This window comes from Sapajus apella, unplaced genomic scaffold (genome assembly GCF_009761245.1).
Source record: "Sapajus apella isolate SASKATOON/1434 unplaced genomic scaffold, GSC_monkey_1.0 scaffold18, whole genome shotgun sequence".
Taxonomy (NCBI): domain Eukaryota; kingdom Metazoa; phylum Chordata; class Mammalia; order Primates; family Cebidae; genus Sapajus; species Sapajus apella.
Genome location: NW_022436958.1, coordinates 31,228,397 through 31,251,181, shown reverse-complemented (window position 1 = coordinate 31,251,181; position 22,785 = coordinate 31,228,397). Strand labels below are relative to the sequence as shown.

Sequence of the window (22,785 nt, the reverse complement as noted above, 5' to 3'; positions counted from 1 at the left end):
CCAGCTTTTGGCTCTGTTTACTGCCCTGTGGCTGTAGCCAGAGTAATCCTTCTACAATCCTAAAATGTAGTAGACGCGGTGTCTCCACTGCCCTCTTGTAAACCGCACACCCCAGGACGTAGCTAATGAAGCCTGGTGTGCCCCCACCCCTTCAGCTCTCCTGCTTTACCTTGATCTCTGGTAGCAAGCCCAATTCACATCTTGGGAAGCCCAGGCTTTCTTGGGTTAATTTGCCCAGGATCACACAGTGATCACACAGATCCCAATTCTGGAAGCTGCAGATCACCCCCTGGTCTCACCTCAAAGCCCGTCCTCTCAATAGCCATTCATTCTTGGAGGCAAGCCCCTGCGGCCTTAGGGTTGTACAGTTTTCTGTCATTTTGCAGATTCCTTCTTTTGGATGACTGGATACATTTACATTGGCTAGGACTGAATCTACATTGGCTAAGACTGAATCTCCTTTGTACTTGAGCAGATTGAGTAATAGTGGCCTGTCAGGCCCAGGAGAGTTTTGGAAGCAAATTGTATATGTTTTCCTTCGCATTACAGTTGGAAAATGTAGTCGTGTGGTGTTCACAGTAAATGGAAATTGATGGCTTATTCTCCCCAAAGATAAAGATGTTAAAGAAAACCAAACTCAGGAGGGACCTTATTTCTGTCACTTAACTTTCTGTCCAGCCCTTGTTAAGCCCCAGGAGGGTTTCTTTGTTGCTCTCAGCTGCCAGCCAGTTTGAAATCCACTTGACAGAGCTGATTTGAATTGGTTTTTGGTCCAATCTTCCATAGGACACTAGCGTCCCAATAAACTGCAGAGATTCAAATGCATTTACCTTCATTCATTAATGTGGTTATTTTGTTGAGGAATAAAAGATCAAAGTATTTCAGCAGTGTTTTTCCTCATGAGCTGCTGCTGCGCACGGTCCCTTTATCTCTCAGCTGTTTATCATTATTTTAATCTCAGTGCCTTTCATTACTTTTAAAGGAAAATATCAGGGGCCTGAAAATTGTCTAATGAACAGCAGTGTCATGATACTGTGGTTCTTTAACTCTCTGCAGAGTGGTTTCATTCGGGGAAGGACAGGGACGCTTTAAAAAATTAAATGCCTTTGTTCTTCACATGTACCCCAAAACCTAAAATGCAATAAAATAAATAATAGAAAAAAAATTTTCTTGGAAAAAAAAAATTAAATGCCTAAGGCCACAGGGGCCTGCCTCCAAGAATGAATGGTTGTTGAGAGCATGGGCTTTGGGGCTAGACCAGGGATTAGTCTGCAGCTCCCACTATGTGATCCTGGGCAAATTAACTGGAGAGAGCCTGAGGTTCCCAAGATACGAAATGGGTCCTGTTTATAGGACCTCATGTCTGGGTCCTACAAGAGATATTCTGATTTAATTGTTCTTGGTGCAGCCTGGGCTTTGGGAATATTAAAAGGACTTCGTGGTGGTTCCAGTGTTCAGCAAAGCCTGTCCTGAGAAGCATTTCATTTGTAGATGGCTCAATCTCCGATGTCTGTCTTTCCTCTCCCACCTCCAAGCACTATTAGAAATATTGGATTCGAGTTTGAGAAGGTGTCTCTCCTTATTTTGTCCATCTGCTTATATTTAAAAAAAAAAATAGCCCAAGGAGTAAGGATATTGGCTGTTTAAGGAAGTGCATTTATTTTTTTTTTTTTTTCACTATCCAATGAGATGTTTAGCTTTATTTGACAGGAAAGAAAATGAGGAGGATTTCCATTGTTGGTATGGCCAGGGGCTCGGAGATCAGATTCTCTTCACTTTTAACAAAGTGATTCAGGCATAGAGGGCATTACAGCTCAACTATTATGTGCTTTGAGTTTGATGTATTAGTACTGTTTTATTAGTATTGTTGTAAGCCTTGAGACCGATCTTTATTTTTAAGCCATTTCTGAATGGACTACTTGGCAGTTGTGTAAGTAGGTGAATCTTGCTGCTTTTGATTTGGAATTTTTGAAATTGCATTAGAAAGAACATGAAATAAGATACATTTAATTTGCCCTTGAAGATAGAATACAAATTTTGAGAACATGTAATTAACATCTAATTGGTACACATTAACATGAGCATTATGGATTTTAGTTACTGAAGTTTAATAGCATTATATGTATTGCAGAGAGAAATTTCATAAGCATTTTCACAGTGACTAAAGGGACTTATTTTTAGAGGTTCTCAGCTTCTGCATCGTTGGAGGCTGAGTGACTAAGGCAACATTTTGCAAAGTGCAGGTAAAGTCAAGCCTGAAATGGGGTAACAACTGCCTAAGAGTTTTAACTTTCTCCTCCTACTGAATTGGGTAGAAAAGTGAGACAAAGATCTTCAAGGAAACTTCCAGTTCCAGAAGGTTTACGTGGCAGCTCTGTGTTTCCTACTCCCAGCCTAACAAACAATTGCTGTCCACATGTGGTCCCCAGATTGACAGTGTCAGCTTCCCTTGGAAACTGGATTACAGTGTAAATTCTGGGACCCCATCTAGGGACTAAGGAATAAGAATCTCTTGGGAGTGCGACACAGGAATCTGTTTTAACAAGCCCTCCAGGTAATTCTCATGCAGGCTGAAGTTTGAGAACCAGTGCTTTAAAGGAAACTTGTAGTTTCACACTGGGAAGCACTGGGATAGAGCGGTAGTCCTCAGACTCTTATGTTGGGGGCCACCTCAGACTCCCCTGGTGATTCCAAAGTGCACCCACATTTGGGGTGGAGGGAATCCTTGTCAGTAACACCAGGCAACCACACCTTCAGCTCCTCCATGGGATGCTGTCATGGCAGGAGGGGTGAGGAGGTGGGGCATTCATGAATCAGAATACACCCTGAGTGAAAGCATGCATGGTGTCATACACTGTCACACTAGGTACCTGATAATGTAGACATTTTCCTTTGGTAGGGGAGGCAAAATGTTACCTCTGCTCTCTTAGGGTTTTTTGGCTGGGCCTGGAAGTAAAGTGACATAAAACAGATTAACAAGAGAAAAGCATACACATTTATTTAATCTAAGTTTTACATGACATGAGAGGTCTCATAAAGAAATAAAGACTCAAGCTGTCAGAATTGAGCACATATATTGAGTCGGATGAAGCATTACATGATGAAAGGCACCAAGGCAGGGGGTGCTGGGATGAGGGTAGCTCACTGTGGAGAAGTGACTGGGAACACGAGGATGAGTTTCACAAGGTCTGTTTGTGTAGCTGTCTCTTGGGGGGGGGGGGGGGGGGGGCTTCTGTTACCCACCTCTGGTGACAAGAATATCTTTCTTCTTCCAGGCATAGGGAGGAAACCTCCCACATGGGAGTTTTAACTCCTGCATTTAGGAAAGTCAGAGGGCCCTCCTGCATCTGCTGCTGTTGTTTTTCAAAGTGTCTTTACTTCAGAACAGTGAAATAGAAGAGTGGCATATTTTGGGGTAGCATGTTCTGAACTTCTTCACTTTCAAGTTGAGGTTCAGAAAGCATGGACCTCAAACGTCTGAGACCCTTTTAGGGGATCGTGGATGTCAAAACTCCTTGTTACTTACCTTTTCCACTGTGCTGATGTTGGTGTAAAGCCATGGTGGGTAAAACTGGTAATGTCGGCATACATGCAGCCACATCAGACTGCACTAATAGTCATTGTGTTCCTCAAAGCCAGCCACTGTCACTCACTGTAAAAAAGCAAAGTCGGTTTCACTTGAGAATTTTCCTAACAAGGCAGGAACATTGACTTTATTGAATTTCAACTAGAGGACACATCTTTTCAGTGTTCAGTGTGATGAAATGGGAATCACTTCTTCATTATACCAGTGTACATTGACAGCCTCCAGGAAAAGCACTTATGAGATTGTTTGGTTTGAGCTTACCTAGTTGTTTTTTTCTTTCTTCATGAAACATCATTTTTACTTGAAAGAATAGCTGACAAACTGTGGTTATTCAGACTCAGCTATTTGGCAGACATTTTTTTCCAAGTGAAGGACGTAAGACTGGCGCTTAAAAAAAACTGACAATATTTGTTGTTGATAATAAGTTAAAGCTTTCAAGCAAAAACAGGATTTTGGAAAACTTGTATTGCTACTGTAAGCTTGACAGTAACCTAATATTTAAAGACTTTTTTGATGAGACTGGTGATTAATGAATATGATTTGTTGACATTGTATAATGAATTGTTCATATTGTATAATGAAACATGTCAACATTTAGAAGATCTGCATAGGTCAATGATGCTTAAAATCATGCATGGGTAAAAGATTCACTCAAAGTGCAAGGTAAACCAATAGATTTTAAGGTAACAGAGTATGAAAACTTTAATACTGAGGTTTCAGAGTCTATATTGCAACTAACATTAAAGTAACTATTACTTGGCAAGTTTTAGTGCAGTAACAAATGATATCCACAACTATTTTGAAAAGCTATCAAAATACTCTTCACTCTTTCATACATATTTGAGGCTGGATTTTTTTTTTCCCTGTACTTCAAGGAAAACGGCATAAAACAGTAGATTGAATACAGAAGCAGGTATGAGAATCCAGCTGTCTTTTATTAAGCAAGGCATTAAAGAGGGAATGTGACACTTTGGGGAGGATACCAAGATGGCCGAATGCGAGGCAGCTCCAGAAACCAGCTCCCAGCGAGAGAGACGCAGAAACCGAGTGGTCTCCACAATTCCAAACAAGATACAAGGTTCATTTTGTGGGTCTGGTTGGACAGTGTGTATAAATCAAATAGGGCAAGTTGAGGCAAGGCAGGGGCACTGCCCCACCCAGGAGGTGCATGCAACCAACCAGAGGACCAGGTGATCTCTCCCTCTGGGACTTCGGTTCAGATACAGCGCTCCACCCAAGCCCTCTGCAACCCGGCCATCTTGGATCAGGAGATCTTCAGGGGGCTGAAAAGCCTCAGCAAGGTGCCTGAACAGGGCAGAATAGCGACTTCGGCCAGAGCTAGGGCGGAAGCACTGGCTGACGTGAAAGCCAGAAAGCCGCTGGACGGATCTACCCTACCCTCAGAGGGAAGGCGAACTGAAAACAGGGAACAGCCCATACAGCAGGATGGGTCCCCTCCTCTCCCCTTGACAAAGCCCAGCAGACTGAAAAAAACTCTCATGCCAGAGTTTCGCACCTAGAGAGCGACCAGGAACAATCCAGTTTGGCTGGGGGTGGGGCAGCTGCCATTGCAGAAGCAGGCCTAACTTTCCTGAGTAAATAAAAGATGCAGCAGCTCCACTGAACCCGTGGAAGCCCAGCAGCGCCTCTGCAGACAGACAAAGGAAAGGCTGCCTCCCCAAGCAGCTACCTGAGATCAAAACTATATAAATCCAAAGAGATGGGGAAAAAGCGCAAGAAGAGTGAAACCATCAAAAACCAGAATACCTCTCCCCCACCACGAGATCACAACTCCTCACCAGGAAGGGAACAAAGCCGGACAGAGAACGAATTTGACGAATTGTCAGAAGCAGGCTTCAGAAGGTGGGTAATAACAAACTTCTCTGAGTTAAAGCAACATGTTCTAACCCAATGCAAAGAAACTAAAAACCTTGAAAAAAGGGTAGACAAAATGCTAACTAGAATAACCAGCTTAGAGAACATAAACGACTGGATGGAGCTGAAAAACACAAGAACTTCGTGAAGCATACACAAGTTTCAATAGCCAAATAGATCAAGCAGAAGAAAGGATATCAGAGATTGAAGAAGGCAAGAAAAGAGAACAAAGAGTAAAAAGAAATGAACAAAGCCTTCAAGAAATACAGGATTATGTGAAAAGATCTAATCTGTGCTTGATCAGTGTCCCAGAACATGACGGGGAGAATGAATCCAAGCTGGAAAATACTTTTCAGGATATTATCCAGGAGAACTTCCCCAACCTTGCAAGGCAGGCCAACATTCAAATACAGGAAATACAGAGACCACCACCACAATACTCCTCTAGAAGAGCAACCCCAAGGCACACAGTCGTCAGATTCACCAGGGTTGAAGGAGAAAATACAAAGGGCAGCCAGAGAGAAAGGTCGGGTCACTCACAAAGGGAAGCACATCAGACTCACAGCAGATCTCTCAGCAGAAATCCTAGAAGCAAGAAGAGAGTGGGGGCCAATATTCAACATCCTTAAAGAAAAGAACTTTCAACCCAGAATTTCACATCCAGCCAAACTAAGCTTCATAAGTGATGGAGAAATAAAATCCTTTATGGACAAGCAATTGCTGAGAGATTTTGGCACTACCAGGCCTGCCTTACAAGAGTTCCTGAGGGAAGCACTAAACACGGAAAGGAAAAACCAGTACCAGCCACTGCAAAAACCCAAATGGTAAAGACCAATGATGCAATGAAAATATTACACCAACCAAAGGTCAAAACAACCAACCAGTAATAAAATGGCAGGATCAAATTCACACAAAACAATATTAACATTAAATGTAAATGGACTAAATGCCCCCCACCCCCCAGTCAAGAGACACAGACTGGCAAATTGGATAAAAAGCCAAGAACCATCAGTGTGCTATATTCAAGAGACCCATCTCACATGCAAGGACACACATAGACTCAAAGGGATGAAGGGAAGATCCAAGATGGCCGATAAGACACAACTCCAGTGCACAACACCCAGCAAGAGAGATGTAGAAACCCAGAGATCTCCTAGTTCTAACTGAGGTACCAGGTACATTTCAATGGGTCTGGTCGGATGGTGAGCAAAGCCCACTCAGGGCAGATCAAGGCAAGGAGGGGTGCTGCTTCACCCAGAAAGTGCATCTGACCGGCGAGTGGGAGGCTCCCCCTCTGGCGCTCCAGTCCAGATACAGCGCTTCCCCCAAAGTCTCAGCAATACACAAAACAGGGGATCTTTGCCAGTCAAGTGCCAGGAATTACAAGCGTGGAGTTGAATAAGAGCCTGCGGAATGAGCTATTACCCCTTCCCCCCACCCGGAGAGAGAGGGAGCTGTAAGTGGGAGCAGCTGGGCAGGCCCCTACCCCATGACCGGAAAGAGAGGAAGCTGAAAGGGGGAGATGGCTGGATGCAGCTGGGTGAGTCCCTACCCTCCCCCACAAACCCCAGAGGGCTGAAGCTCTGACTCTAGTGGGTTGCGCAGCCAGTGCCACAGTCTGTCATGAACCCTGAATGATCCAGCCCAGCGGAGGAAGTGCACAACCTACCACTAGAGGGGTGGGACTGGGCTACACATTTTTAAAAAAACACAGGAAACCTATGTAGCAATGGGACAGCGTTCTTGACAATGCAGCAGCACCTACAGGTCAGCAGAAGAGGCGGGCCTAATCTCCCAGTATAAACAAAAAAGACACAGGAAGCTTCCCTAGTAACCTGAAGGAGTCCCTAGAAACCCAGTATCACCTCCACAGGCAGACAAGTGACCTCATCAAGCAGCTCCCTGACAACACAGCCAGGTAAATCCACAAAGATAGGAAAAGAACAGTAAAGATGAAACCATCAAAGACCAGAACACCTCTTCTCCTTCAAGGGATCACAACTCAAGAACACAGGATCAAAACTTGACCAAGGAGTATGACGAATTGACAGAAACAGGCTTCAGAAGGTGGATAATAACAAACTTTTCTGAGCTAAAGGAACACGTTCTAACTCAATGCAAAGAAACCAAAAACCTTGAAAAAAGGTTAGACAAAATGCTAACTAGAATAACCAGCTTAAAAAAGAACATAAACGACTTGATGGAGTTGAAAAACACAGCACAAGAACTTCCTGAAGCAAACAGAAGTTTTAATAGCCGAATCGATCAAGCAGAAGAAAGGATATCAGAGATTGAAGATCAACTCAATGAAATAAGAAGAGAAGGCAAGACAAGAGAGAAAAAAGTGAAAAGAAGTGAAAAAAAGCCTCCAAGAAATATGGGATTATGTGCAAAGACCTAATCTATGCTTGATTGGTGTACCTGAATATGATGAGGAGAATGAATCCAAGCTGGAAAACATGCTCCAAGATATTATATGGGAGAACCTCCCAAGCCTAGCAAGGCAGTCCAAATTTTCAAATTCAAGAAATACAGAGAACTCCACAAAGATATTCCTCAAGAAGAGCAACCCCAAGGCACATAATCATCAGATTCACCAGGGTTGAAATGAAGGAAAAAATGCTAAGGGGCAGCCAGAGAGAAAGGTCAGGTTACCCACAGAGGGAAGCCAATCAGACTCACAATCTCTCGGCAGAAACCCTACAAGCCAGAAGAGAGTGGGGGCCAATATTCAACATCCTTAAAGAAAAGAACTTTCAACCCAGAATCTCATATCCAGCTAAACTAAGCTTTGTAAGTGAAGGAGAAATAAAATCCTTTACAGACAAGCAATTATTGAGAGATTTTGTCACCACCAGACCTGCCCTACAAGAGCTCCTGAAACACTAAGCATGGAAAGGAACAAGTACCAGTCACTGCAAAGGCAAACCAGTGGGCAAAGACCAAAAATGGAATGAAGAAAATGAGTCAACTAATGGGAAAGAAAACCAGCCAGTAACAAAATGGCAGGATCAAATCCACACATAACAATATTAACATTGAATGTAAATGGACTAAACACCCCAATCAAAACACACAGAATGGCAAACTGGATAAAAAGTCAGAACCCATCTCATATACAAAGACACACATAGACTCAAAATAAAGGGATGGAAAAAGATTTACCAAGCAAAGGGAGAACAAAAAAAAAGCAGGGGTTGCAGTCCTAGTCTCTGATAAAATGGACTTCAAACCAATAAAGATTAAAAGAGACAAAGAAGGACACTACATAATGTTAAAGGATCAATCCAACAGGAAGAGCTAACTATCCTAAATATATATGCCCCCAACATAGGGGCACCCAGATACATAGAGCAAGTTCTCAATGACCTAAAACGAGATTTAGACTCCCACACAATAATAGTGGGAGACTTCAACACTCCACTGTCAATATTAGACAGATCAATGAGACAGAAAATTAACAAGGATATCCAAGACTTGAATGCAGAGCCGGACCAAGTGGACCTAATAGACATATACAGAACACTCCACCCCAAATCCATAGAATACTGTATACATTTTTCTCAGCACCACATTGCACTTACTCTAAAATTGACCACATCATTGGAAGCAAATCACTCCTCAGCAAATGCGGAAGAACAGAAATCATAACAAACAGTCTATCAGACCACAGCACAATCAGACTAGAACTCAGGATCAAGAAAGATACTCAAACCTGCACAACCACTTGGAAACTGAACAACTTGCTTCTGATTGTCTACTGGATAAACAATGAAATGAAGGCAGAAATAAAGATATTCTTCAAATCCAACCAGAATGAAGACACAACTTACCAGAATCTCTGGGACACCTTTAAAGCAGTGTCGAGAGGGAAATTTATAGCAATAAATGCCCACCAGAGAAGGGAGGAAAGATGTAAAATCAACACCATATCGTCAAAACTGAAAGAGAGGAGAAAGATAAAAAAAAAAACTCAAAAGCTAAGCAGAAGACAAGAAATAACTAAGATCAGAGCGGAACTGAAGGAGATAGAGACACAAAAAACCCTTCAAAAAATCAACAAATCCAGGAGCTGATTTTTTGAAAAGATCAACAAAATAGACCACCAGCCAGATTAATAAAAAAAGAAGAGAGAGAAGAATCAAATAGGTGCAATAAAAAACGATAAAAGGGATATCACCAACAATTCCACAGAAATACAAACTACCATCAGAGATTACTACAAACAACTCTATGCACATAAACCAGTAATTAAGTTCCTGGACACTTGCGCACTCCCAAGACTAAACCAGGAAGAGGTGGAAACCCTGAATAGACTAATAAGAAGGGCGAAAGTTGAGGCAGCAATTAATAGCCTATCACCAAAAAAAGTCCAGGACCAGCGGGTTCAGAGCCAAATTCTACCAGACGTACAAAGAAGGGCTGGTACCACTCCTTCTGAAACTATTCCAAACAATCCAAAAAGAGGGAATCCTTCCCAAATCATTTTGTGAGACCAACATCATCCTGATACCAAAACCCGGCAGGGACTCAACAAAAAAAGAAAACTTCAGTCCAATATCCATGATGAACACAGTTGCAAAAATCTTCAATAAAATACTGGCAAACAGAATGCAACAGCACATCAAAAAGCTTACCCATTACTATCAAGTAGGCTTCATCCTAGGTATACAAAGCTGGTTCACCATACACAAGTCTATAAACGTAATCCACCACATAAACACAACCAAAAAAAAAAAAAAAAAAAAAAACCACATGATTATCTCAATAGATGCAGAGAAGGCCTTCGACAAAATTCAACAGCACTTTATGCTAAAAATTCTCCATAAACTAGGTATCGATGGAACATATCTCAAAATAATAAAAGCTATTTATGGCAAACCCACAGCCAATATCATATGAATGGGCAAAAACTGGAAGCATTCCCTTCTAAATCTGGCACTATGCAAGGATGCCCTCTCTCACGATTCCTATTCAATATAGTATTGGAAGTTCTAGCCAGAACAATCAGGCAAGAAAAAGAAATAAAGGGTATTCAATTAGGAAAGGAGGAAGTCAGATTGTCTCTGTTTGCAGATGACATGATTGTATATTTAGAAGACCCCATTGTCTGAGCCCCAAATCTCCTGAAACTGATAAAGCAAGTTCAGCAAAGTCTCAGGATACAAAATCAATGTGCAGATATCACAAGCATTCCTATACACCAATAACAGACTAACAGAGAGCCAAATCAAGAGCAAACTCCCATTCACAACTGCCACAAAGAGAATAAAATACCTAGGAATACAAATAATAAATGATATAAAGGACCTCTTAAAGAAGAACTACAAATCACTGCTCAAGGAAAGAAGAGAGAACACAAACAGATGGAAAAACATTCCATGCTCATGGTTAGGAAGAATCAACATTGCGAAAATGGCCCTATTGCCCAAAGTAATTTATAGATTCAATGCGATCCCTATCAAGCTACCAATGACCTTCACAGAACTGGAAAAAAACACCTTAAACTTCATATGGAATCAAAAGAGGGCCCACATAGCCAAGACAATCCTAAGCAAAAAGAACAAAGCTGGAGGTATCCTGCTACCTGACTTCAAACTATACTACAAGTCTACAGTAATCAAAACAGCATGGTATTGGTACCAAAACAAAGATATAGACCAATGGAACAGAACAGAGGCCTCAGAAGCAACACTACACATCTACAATCACCTGATCTTTGACAAACCTGAGAAAAGCAATGGGGAAAGGATTCCCTGTTTAATAAATGGTGTTGGGAAAACTGGCTAGCAATGTACAGAGAGCAGAAACTGGACCACTTCCTGACACCTTACACTAAAATTAACTCCAGATGGATTAAAGACCTAAATATAAGACCTACCACCATAAAAACCCTAGAAGAAAATGTAGGCAAAACCATTCAGGACATAGGCATAGGCAAAGACTTCATGACTAAAACACCAAAAGCAATGGCAACAAAAGCCAAAATAGACAAATGGGATCTAATTAAACTCCAGAGCTTCTGTACAGCAAAGGAAACAATCATTAGAGTGAACTTGCAACCAACAGAATGGGAAAAAAATTTTGCAATCTACCCATCTGACAAAGGGCTTAATAGCCAGAATCTACAAAGAACTAAAACAGATTTACAAGAAAAAAACAAGCCTATTCAAAAGTGGGCAAATTATATGAACAGACACTTTACAAAAGAAGACATCTATAAGGCTAACAAACATATGAAGAAATGCTCATCATCACTGGTCATTAAAGAAATGCAAATCAAAACCACACTGAGATACTGTCTCACGCCAGTTAGAATGGCGATGATTAAAAAATCTGGAGACAACAGTTGCTGGAGAGGATGTGGAGAAATAGGAAGATTTTTACATTGTTGGTGGGAGTGCAAATTAATGCAACCATCGTGGAAGATAGTGTGGCGATTCCTTAAGGACCTAGAAATAGAAATACCATTTGACCCATCCATCCCATTACTGAGTATATACCGAAAGAATTACAAATTGTTCTATTATAAAGACACATGCACACATATGTATGTTCATTGTGGCACTGTTTACAATAGCAAAGACCTGGAACCAACCCAAATGTCCATCAACAATAGACTGGATAAAGAAAATGTGGCACGTATACGCCATGGAATACTACACAGCAATAAAAAACTATGAGTTCGTGTCCTTCATAAGGACATGGATGAATCTGGAAACCATCATTATCAGCAAACTGACACAAGAACAGAAAATCAAACACCACATGGTATCACTCATAGGCGGGTGTTGAACAATTAGAACACATGGACACAGGGAGGGTAGCATCACACACTGTGGTCTGGTGGAGGGGACTAGGGGCTAGACAGCAGGGGGTAGGGAATTTGGGGAGGGATAACATGGGGAGAAATGCCAGATATAGGTGAGGGGGGATGGAGGCAGCAAACCACCTTGCCATGTATGTACCTATGCAACAATCCTGCATGATCGGCACATGTACCCCAGAACCTAAAGTACAATAAAAAAAATGGGAACTATAAAAGCCATGCCACTCTTTTGAGTTTTCTTGCAGTGGATAGGGGAACTATGGTTATTTTCCATAAAGATTTTATGTTTGCATGTAATGAGTTTATTATTAAGTTAATGAATTAGTAAATGGATATTGTATAAATGTTTTAGGTTTAAGGTAGTATAATTAACCTATGTAAGGCTATTTTATGTTTTTAAATATACTCTTTATAATATTACTTTAATGTCTCGACATAATTTCAAATATGTTTAAAATACTTTTTAAATCTCTCAGTTCTAAGACAGCCTGCCTAACATATATAACCTATATAAACATACACTTTTTGGAGTCCTCAGTAATTCTTAAGAGTATCAAGAGATCCTGAGATCCCATAGTTTGGACATTGCTATTTGAAGGGTCACTGGTCCCTTTCTCTGAATTTCAGAGTCATTCGCATATCACTCTCATCTGTGCTTTGCAGACTGAGAGAGACCTGGACTCAGCAGTGAGAGCCCAGGTAGCAGAGGAAGGAGGGCTGAGTGCCTTGAAGCAAACACAGCCAAACGTCCTGACCAGGAGACAGACATTTCAGTGTAGCTATGAGAGGCACCGAGGACCCAGGGTGGGGTAGGGACTTTGTGAAGACTCCTTCTGTGATGTTCTCACCATAACCACTGGTTTATCACCTACAGTAGTAAGTTCTCATTTCCATTACTCTTCATAAGAAAGGATTTAATATTTTCATTTCTAGTCAGTTCAACCACTATTGGATATGGTAGTTTTATTCTAGTCATTTTAACTCCCTGATACGCACATTGCCAAATTTCTAATGACGCTTTGAAGTACATTGGTGTACTTCACATTCGGCAATCTGGCCTTTTTGTCACCACCAGCAGCCATAACATACCTTTGGATGTTTGTCAGTTGCCTGTTAATTACACAGATTTTCTGCCATTATTTAGTGGGTTGAGTAAATGATGTCTACAAGAGCTACACATAAGAGAAGAGAAGGGACGGTTTAGGAAAGTACATAAAGAAACAGCGATAACACAAGAAGAAAATAGGTAAGGGAGGTGAATATTACAGTATCAGTGTGACACCACTAGAAATACCTCAGCCAAAATGCCCTCTATGCCTGTACTACTTTGTTGAAAGGAGAGCATTTCAGATCTCATTGCCCCTGTCAATACAAACAATGAAAATTTTACTTCACCGAGTATTTCATCTGTCACATGAAACCAGAAATATCGCTGGATAGGTACAAAGCAAACTCCTTTCTTTAAATACTGATTAATATTTCTATCCTTTAGGCTACCGACTTTTATATAGGCATAACTACTTACATTGAATGTTATTTTAAGGACAATCATTTGAAAACATTTAAGGTATGAACGTCCTGGTTAGCTGCTTATTTAATAGAAAATGCTAGAGTTGATGCTGGTTCTCTGTACTGTTTTTTGAACAGTACGGTACCTACACGTATGTTAAATGCATACAAGCAGTGCTAAGCAGGTTAATTGTGGTGATTGGAAAGGGCGCTTTTCCATGGGAAACTAATTGTTGTGACAATAATTTATCAGGAATTAGGCTCTGAAAATGGTTGTGTTATCCTTTAGTAATTAATTGCTCATTCCCAGTTATTCATGATAGTTTTTTCTCCCCTCCTTGTTGTTCTTATGTAATGTCCAATTCTGATTTATGTACTATTGGATAAGAGACAGCTTAGAATGGTGATCAGAGGGGAGAGAGAGAGGGAGTCTAAAAGCAAAGGGGAGAGGTCACAAGGAAAATGAAAATAACTTATTAGGACCAGTGAGAGGTTTGAAGGACAATGGGCTTTTTTTCTTTCTTTCTTGAGACAGAGTCTCGCTCTGTCACCAGGCTGGAGTATGGTGCAATCTTGGCTTACTGCAACCTCCACCTCTCAGGTTCAAGTCATTCCCCTGCCTCAGCCTCCAGCTGGGACTACAGGCGCACACCACCACACCCAGCTAATTTTTTGTATTTTAGTAGAGATAGGTTTCACCACGTTGGCCAGGATGGTCTCGATCTCCTGACCTCGATCCACCCGCCTTGGCCTCCCAAAGTGCTGGGATTACAGGCATGAATCACCAAGCCCTGCCAGGGCAATGACTTCTTTCCAGTTCTTTCTGATTCTGAAGTAAGAAAAGTAATGAAGTATTTGACACATCATAATTTTGGCCAATTTTAGGCAGTTAATATGTCCAAAAATATTACAAACAAAATTATGTTATAGAAAAGAATTGTTATAATACCTTTCCCTGTGAAACGTACTCACCGCAATTTGTATAGCAATTGTCTCTAATGAGCCCATTCCAGTACTTGGTGATGACTTTTTTCTGGCAAGTTTTATAGAAGAGATGAGTTTGGTAAAAACCAAATTACTCCTGAGTGACATGTTAGATCACTTCTGCTTATTTTCATATTCTTTTTAGAATGATTACTAAGAAGATATAGTTAGAAAGTATATTTAAAGTAACTTTATATAGTTGTTGAAAAATTTGTTTGTGTTTTCTTGGCAGCGATGTTTCATTGTTCCAAAGCTTCCAGCCTGGGCATGGTATTTTAATGGATAACAAATCCCTTCCTACCTCTGTTCTGCACTTCATAGCATGGTGGCCACATTGCTGACAGCACTTAGCTTCCAGCAGTCATTCAAGAGAGTGGCTGTGTCTTTCTTCTAGAAGAAATGGGACACATGGTCCCATACCAACTGTGCCTTTGCTTAGATCTGCCATGATAGGAACAAGTCCTTAAAAACCAGCAGCAGTGGGAAACCAGCAGCAGTGGGAAACCAGCATTGAGGCTTTCTTTTTTCCCTTTTCAGGCTTCTGGCTGTGATGGGTCGGAGATTCCTGACGAAGTGAAGCTGATTGGGTTTGCTCAGTTGAGTGTCAGCTGATGTAGGTCCCTTGACGTCACCCTGATCTGTCATGTCCCCCCAACCCCTACTCCCCTCAATCCTCCCTCTTCCTGCCTATTTCCTCCCACCCCCTTTCTCCCATTTCCCAGCAAAATCAGAAGATTGTGAAGAGGCTGGCTTCCACAAAATGGGATAAAAAATAATTTTTTAAAACTTACAACACTCTGAGTTCTGCTTTATTCTCTAGCAATCCACAGTACGAGAACAAGCAAATGCCACAGCTGCACGACTGTTGCTAATTTTTCCAAAAGCTATTTAATATTCTTAGCAATCAATTTGGATATCCCGTAAGTGAAAAGAATCTGAAATACACTCAGGTGGTCTTATTTATTGGCAACAAAAGGAATTTTCTACCCAGAAGCCTATTTCTTCTTTCATTGTTGTTATTTCTGTTATACTTTAATTGTACATCTCACAATACTGCCTCTTTTATGTTGTATTTAGAAATTAATATACTTATAAAATTAAGATTTATTAGCCAAACTTGAATTCTAGTTTTAAAACTGACTGTGAATTTTATTTTTCATATATTTATGCATTACACACCTTAGCTATAAGAAGAAAGGGTTTTGATTATATGCTTCTTGCAGTTAATCTTGTTATTTAAACAAAAAGTTTTGGGTCTATCTTTGGAGTATTTGCAACTTCTAAATTTTGAAATGACTGAATTAGGAATTTGGATGCTTATTCTTTGTTTGTTTGCCTAAAAACCAATTTACAATCTGACAGTCTCTTGGGAGAGGGAGGTGCCTTGCAAACTTTCACATTAAGAATGTGCCTGAGGCTGCTTTACTCTGGAATAGTCTCAGATCTAAAATTTCCTCTATATATAAAGGTGGCATATGTTAAGTTTTGCTTCATTGGACCATTTAGAATGCTATGTAAAATGTTGCCATTCTGTTAGATTGCTAACTATATAACCCATCTCTGATTTGGCTCTCCTTAAGTGATAGGATTTGTTATTCTAAAGGTGATAAACTTGAAAATATCAGAATCTGAGTTTTACTTGAAATTTTGCAGAATACCCAGGTGGAGTGAAAATAATCAAAAGGGTTTTGTGCAATGACTAAAAGGTAAAACGCTGTTATGGTTCAAGAATAAATACTTTCAACCCAAGTAGCCCTCTGCTTGATTCTATATTATGGAACTAGTAAACCTTAGGATTTTCAAAATTGGAGTCTAATCTTTCAGGGAGGTGGGCTCCCAGGATGGTACCATTGCTCTTTCCTAGCTAACCCTAGATATGGCAGCTCTTTAATGTACTTTAAAAAGCAAATATATATTACTAAGGAAAAAAGGTTATTTATAATCGCCTTGTCATAATTGTTAAGGTGTTCTAGAGCCATTTGCATACAATTTAATGTAATTTCATTCCATTCTATTGTTTACACAACGATTACTCAAAGATGACTGCAAAGGTAAAAGGAAAATAAAAGTGTATTGCACAAAGAGATTGTTTCGCATTGTTTCTTTCCTCCTTTAGGTATCATCTGCATACTGCAATGGCATTTAGCACTTGCATAAAATGCCTAAGAGTTAACTAGTGAAAAGCTCCCTAGAGGGAAAGTAAGGCATCATGCATCTGTTACAGAGAATTGGGTTCAACAGGTAACTTGAATTAGCATGAGGAGAGAATGAGAGGTATTTTTACTCCATGTAGACAGATGTCTTTGAATTAAAACCCCTATAGGACTATAGGGGACAGAGAGAATAATTCCAAGCACTATTAGTCGCTGAGGCTCAGAGTGGTTGAAGGACTTGTCCAAGGCCCTTCACAGGACTACTTGCAGAGCTTAGCTCCTAGGAGGCTGGTTTCCTGACATTCAGAGCATGTTCTTAACACTCTACTGCACCACTTGTGGGTGAAAAGACAAGACCCTCATCTTCTGTGAGGGTAATATGTACATAAATAACTGGAGGACTTTGCAACATGGAGTCTAATCAGACATCAAAATTTGAGTCTAATCTTTCAGGGAGGTGGGCTCCCAGGATGGTATCATTGCTCTTTTCTAGCTAACCCTAGACATGCCAGCTCCTTAATGTACATTAAAAAGCAAATGTATTTTACTAAGGAAAAAGAAGTTATTTGTAACTGCCTTACCATGATTGTTAGATCATTTAACATCTGTATTTAAATGTGGTTACAAATATCATTTAATGTCTATATTAAATTTCCACCCATATTTTCATATTCATCCTAATGACATTTGAGATAGTTTGCATGAATTCATACAAGAGGACAGAGATGTAAAAATGCATAAAGAAATTAGGATGAAGTGACAATAATAACTGGTTTACAAGATGAATACAAGGATAAAGTCAGTACATAAAAATCACAAGGACCTACATAATTGCTAGAATACACAAATGTGGACTAGAGCTTTTTATGCCCCATACTACCTTACTTCCCAACTATGCAAAGCGATCTACAAATTCAGTAAAATCCCCATCAAAAATTTAAGATTGTATTTCCCACACAAATATGAAAAACAATCCTAACACTTGTATGGAACCACAAAAGACCCTGAAGAGCCAAAGCAATCTTGAGCAAAAAGAACAAAACTGGAAGCATCACACTTACTGATTTCAAATTACATTATAAAGTTATAGTAATCAAAACAGCATAGTAGTGGTATTAAAAACAGACCGATAAAGCAGAACAGAGTCCAGAAATAAACCCACACATATAATTTTTGACCTGCATTCCCTAAATATACAATGGGAAAAGGACAGTTTTCTCAACAAATTTTGTTGGGAAAACTGTATATCCACATGCAAAATAATGAAATTGGACCCTTACAACATATACACAAATCAACTCAAAATGGATTAAAGACATTATAAGACATGAAACTATAAAACTGCTAGAAGAAAACAGGAAGAAACCTCCTTGGCATTGGTCTTGCCAATGATTTGGATATGACACCAAAAGCACAGGCAACAAAAGCAAAAATAAAGTGGGATTATATGACAATGAAAGCTTCTGCACAGCAAAGGAAACAGTAGGCAAAGTGCAAAAGCAATCTATGGACTTAGGAAATGTTAGTAAATTGTTTATCTGATAAGGGGTTAATATCCAAAATGTATGAGGAACTCATATAACTCAAGAGCAAACAACAACAAAACATTAAAAATGAGCAAAGGACTTCAATAGTTATATCCCCAAAGAAGATATATAGATGGCCAATAAGCATATGAAAAGGGACTCAACATCAATAATCATCAGGGAAATTTGAAAAAAAACACATCTCACACCTGTCAGGATGGCTATTATAAAAAAAAGATAAGTGCTGGCAAGGATGTGGAGAAAAGGGACCACTTATATGCCTGTTTGGGGGAATGTAAATCGGTACAGCCATATGGAATACAGTGTGGAGGTTCCTCAAACATTAAAAATAGAATGAACATATAATCCAGCACTCCCACTTCTGGGTGTATAGCCAAAGAAAATAAAATCAATATCTTGAAGAGATATCTGCACTGTCATGTTTATTGCAGCATTCTGCACAATAGCCAAGATAATGAAAACAAGTGTCCATGAATGTATGAATGGATAAAGAAATTTTGTTTTTTTAGAGACAGGGTCTTGCTCTGTTGCCCAGGCTGGAGTGTGATGTCATGATCATAACTCACTGCAGCCTTGACCTCCCAGGCTCAAGCAGTACTCCCACCTCAGCCTCCCAAGTAGTTGGGACTACAGGTATGTGCCACCAGGCCCAGCTAATTTTTATTTTTATTGTTTGTAGAGACAAGTTTTCACTATGTTGCCCAGGCTGGTCTTCAACTCTTGGGCTCAAACAATCCTCTCACCTCAGCCTCCCAAAGTGCTAAGCCTGGCCAAGAAATTGTTTTACACACACACACACACACACACACACACACACGCACACACACAAAATGGAATACTCTTCAGCCTTTACAAAGAAGAAAATAACATCACTTGCAACAGCATGGATGAACTTGGAGGACATTATGCTAAGTGAAATAAGCAGATACAGGAGAAAAATTTTGCATGATCTCATGTGGAATCTAAGAAAGTGTTAGTTATGAGGTGCAGGAGGAGAGGAGAAATGGGGAGGTGTTTGTCAAAGGGTATGAAGTTTCAGTAATACAGGATGAATAAGTTCTAAAGATCGAATGTACAGCATGGGTACTATGGTTAATAATGTATACTTGAAATTTACTAAGAGAATGGATTTTAATGTTCTCACCATACACACATATAAAGGTGACTAAAGAAATATATAGATTAATTAGCTTGACTGTTGTTCACTATGTATATCAAAACATCCATTTGTATACCTTAAAATAGGTAATTTTTATTTTAAAATGTAAAAATAAAGTTAGGAGAAACTTTTTCTAGTATAAATGCTTTAAAATCCTAGGAAGTAGAAGTTATTCAGAAATTTTTAAATTCTCAAAACCTTCATATAATACACATACAGCTAGTTATGAACAATTTCCTTTTATGGAACTTTCAATAGGGGCCTAGAGTTAAACTGTATGGTGAGAAATACAGGTCAGCAAGGAGCTGAAGGAGCATGGTCCAGGAGTGACTGTCTTTTGGTCTAAAAAGATACAATTATCAAAGCTAACGGTTTAAAGGAATGAATAGACTACATATCCTTCAAGCAATCCTCTGTGCCTGTTTTTCTTAACCAGGCTTTTGATTAAAGATGACATGCCACAATTCAATGTTGTAATTCTGTTCACTGGCAGGGGTTTAAACTTCCCTAAACACAGCTATTTGGTATTATTTATCTGGACAGATTCATATGCTTTGAGAAACAGGAAGGTTCACAACCTCTTAGTAAAATCAAGGCACCCACATCTCATGCCTAAACATGTACAAAAGCCATTGTGCCTCCAGTGTGCCTATACTGTGGTCAACTCAAAAAGACGTAAAATGGAAGGAAGTTCTCATCTCATTTTAACTCCAATATACAGGTTTGTTTGTTTATTGTGACTCTGTCACCCAGGCTGGAGTGCAATGGCGCAGTCTCAGCTCACTGCAACGTCCACCTTCTGGGTTCAAGCAATTCTTCTGCCTTAGTCCCCTGATTAGCTGGGATTACAGGCACCCACCACCGCACCCAGCTAATTTTTGTATTTTTAGTAGAGACAGAGTTTCACCTTGTTGGCCAGGCTAGTCTTGAACTCCCGACCTCAGGTGATCCACCCACCTGGGCCTCCCAAAGTGCTGGGATTACTGGTAAGAGCCAACACTCCTGGCATAACACCACTACATAGTTCTTAAATGAACAAAATGGTTTTCTGTATGTAAAAAACATTTAGAGAGTTTAAAACTAACTTTGAACCTATAAATCATGTGGGATAAGAGTTCTTAAATTTATTTCCCCAAATTTACCCTCATAAAGCTGAGAAGTTACCTATATGTTACATATCTTATGTATCTTATGTGCTGATAAATATGGTAGATCACCACCTCATCTCCATGACCATGAAAAAAAGGTATCTAGTCCTATATGCTATGATTTTAGTATGGAAAAATTTCACATCAGGATTGCCATTCACTCATTTCAATATTGTACCTATGATCTGTTTAGTATTAAGTAATATACCTTCCTGGAGAACCCACCAAGTTGAACTAGTAAACAGAATCTACGATTAAGTAATTAAATTACTCAGTCCATGCAGAGATGGTGAATATGAGTCAATGAACATCAGAGGACTTCTGCCCTAAGGTGGCATTTACAATTGATAATAAATGATCTTAGGTCTGCTTTTTCCTTGGAATTATATTGGACAAGAGCGGCTATTGCTTAGCGAGGCCTATTTAGTTTCTTATAGTAGTGTCGTATCAGTATCAAGTAGGATGTTTATCCATTCTTTACAGCAGAGGGTATGCTTCCACCTCATCCGAAAGTGGCATTATATAATTAAGACTCAGTTTAAATATACCCCTGTTTTTGTGTTCTACACACTGTCCAACTTGTTAGGAGATCCTACCGATGAATTCTGATAGGTATAAGTGGTACACCAGGTGGGTGATATGCCAACATTCCCTAAGGACCAGAAGGTTCTAACCAGGAAGTGTGTAATGTCTTTCAGGGTTCTGAGTTTCAAGAGATCTAATTACTAGGCCTAATAGCCATAAACAGATGATTTTCAAATGACAATTTCCATTGTGTATTGGCATGAAATAAAAATTCAAGTGCTATGAGTTTGATTTTAAGAGATTTCCTTTATGTTGATGCCATACTTCCTGGAGTTTTCCGCTTGGGGTGTACACTACCAGGAATGATTAAAATGCTCAATGCATCCAAAGTGAATGGATTGGAAGAGCATGTGTTTAAAATATGATAAAGTGACTGACTATGTCAATATCCTACACACAATATCTGCCAGTTAACATCCAAACACCACCAAGAAAAGGGCTTCTCCCAACTCACTGGACAAGCCATAAAAGATGGTCTCTAGAATGCCCCCAGTGATTGCCCCAATGCTATTTTGCTGCAGAGAAAATGCACGGTCAAGTAAGAGTGATGTCCCTTTATCTACCATCTTGTGCCTCACCCACAAAACCTACCCAGGCTAGTTTGAAGTTCTAAGAACAATGGAAATGAAATGGACACAATCAGGTTATCAACTACTGTGCATTTTGTAACAAACCAAAGGATGTCTTAATGGAGCATCTTCAGGTGAACAACGTACACAAAACTTCCCCCTACACGAATTATAGCCTACAAAACAAGCATCATTAGCTGAAGAGGTTTACAGAGCCCATATAGTTTAACTCATAATTCATCAAAGGGCAAGGAATGTCATTAAAAGTTACAAGCCTGTGCTATTATCAATTGAATTTGCTACAGAATGATGAAAGGTCAGTAACAGAATAATCATTCCTACTGTGCATTTATCCCTTATGTAAAATACTGGCTGGAGAAACAAAAACTTGTATCACACAGGAAATGTATCACAGAAGAAATGAGCTTATTGTTTAAGAAGAATGTTCAGTAAACTAATGGGTCCGTGATCTGGGAGAAGTAGGATAGTGCCTTTCTTCAAAAAGTGAAGGAGATAATACTCTGGTCCAAACTTGACCCAAATGAACAATTTGGTATTGAACTATTTCAGCGGCAGGATGCAGATGTGTTAAGAAATATTATGTTCAAAATCAACGTGATCAGAATCAGATTGAGTACATTCAGGTAGTATTTTACAAACTTAAGTCATTTTTTTTTCTCTGTTTCTCTTCCACACTCTGTGGGAACAAAAGGAACTCAGTGAATCGAAATGAAATGGAGACCTGAGGAAAAGCACAACCACGTGGGCTATTGAGATGCCAGAGGTGTTCATGCTTATTGGGAAAGGCTGAATTCAGGTCCACCGTGCTATTTTCCCATTC

General features: G+C 39.8%; 1 protein-coding gene across 1 annotated transcript in view; it reads left to right on the top strand.

Moving 5' to 3' along the window:
• The window catches only part of STK39 (serine/threonine kinase 39), a 317,234-nt gene extending 300,365 nt beyond the window's left edge, over positions 1-16,869 (top strand). The window contains exon 18 of the mRNA XM_032286623.1: positions 15,321-16,869. Within this exon, the coding sequence (XP_032142514.1) occupies positions 15,321-15,395 (75 nt within the window). The 3' untranslated portion in view covers positions 15,396-16,869. The remainder of the gene's footprint in view (positions 1-15,320) is intronic.
• Positions 16,870-22,785: the final 5,916 nt, after the last annotated feature.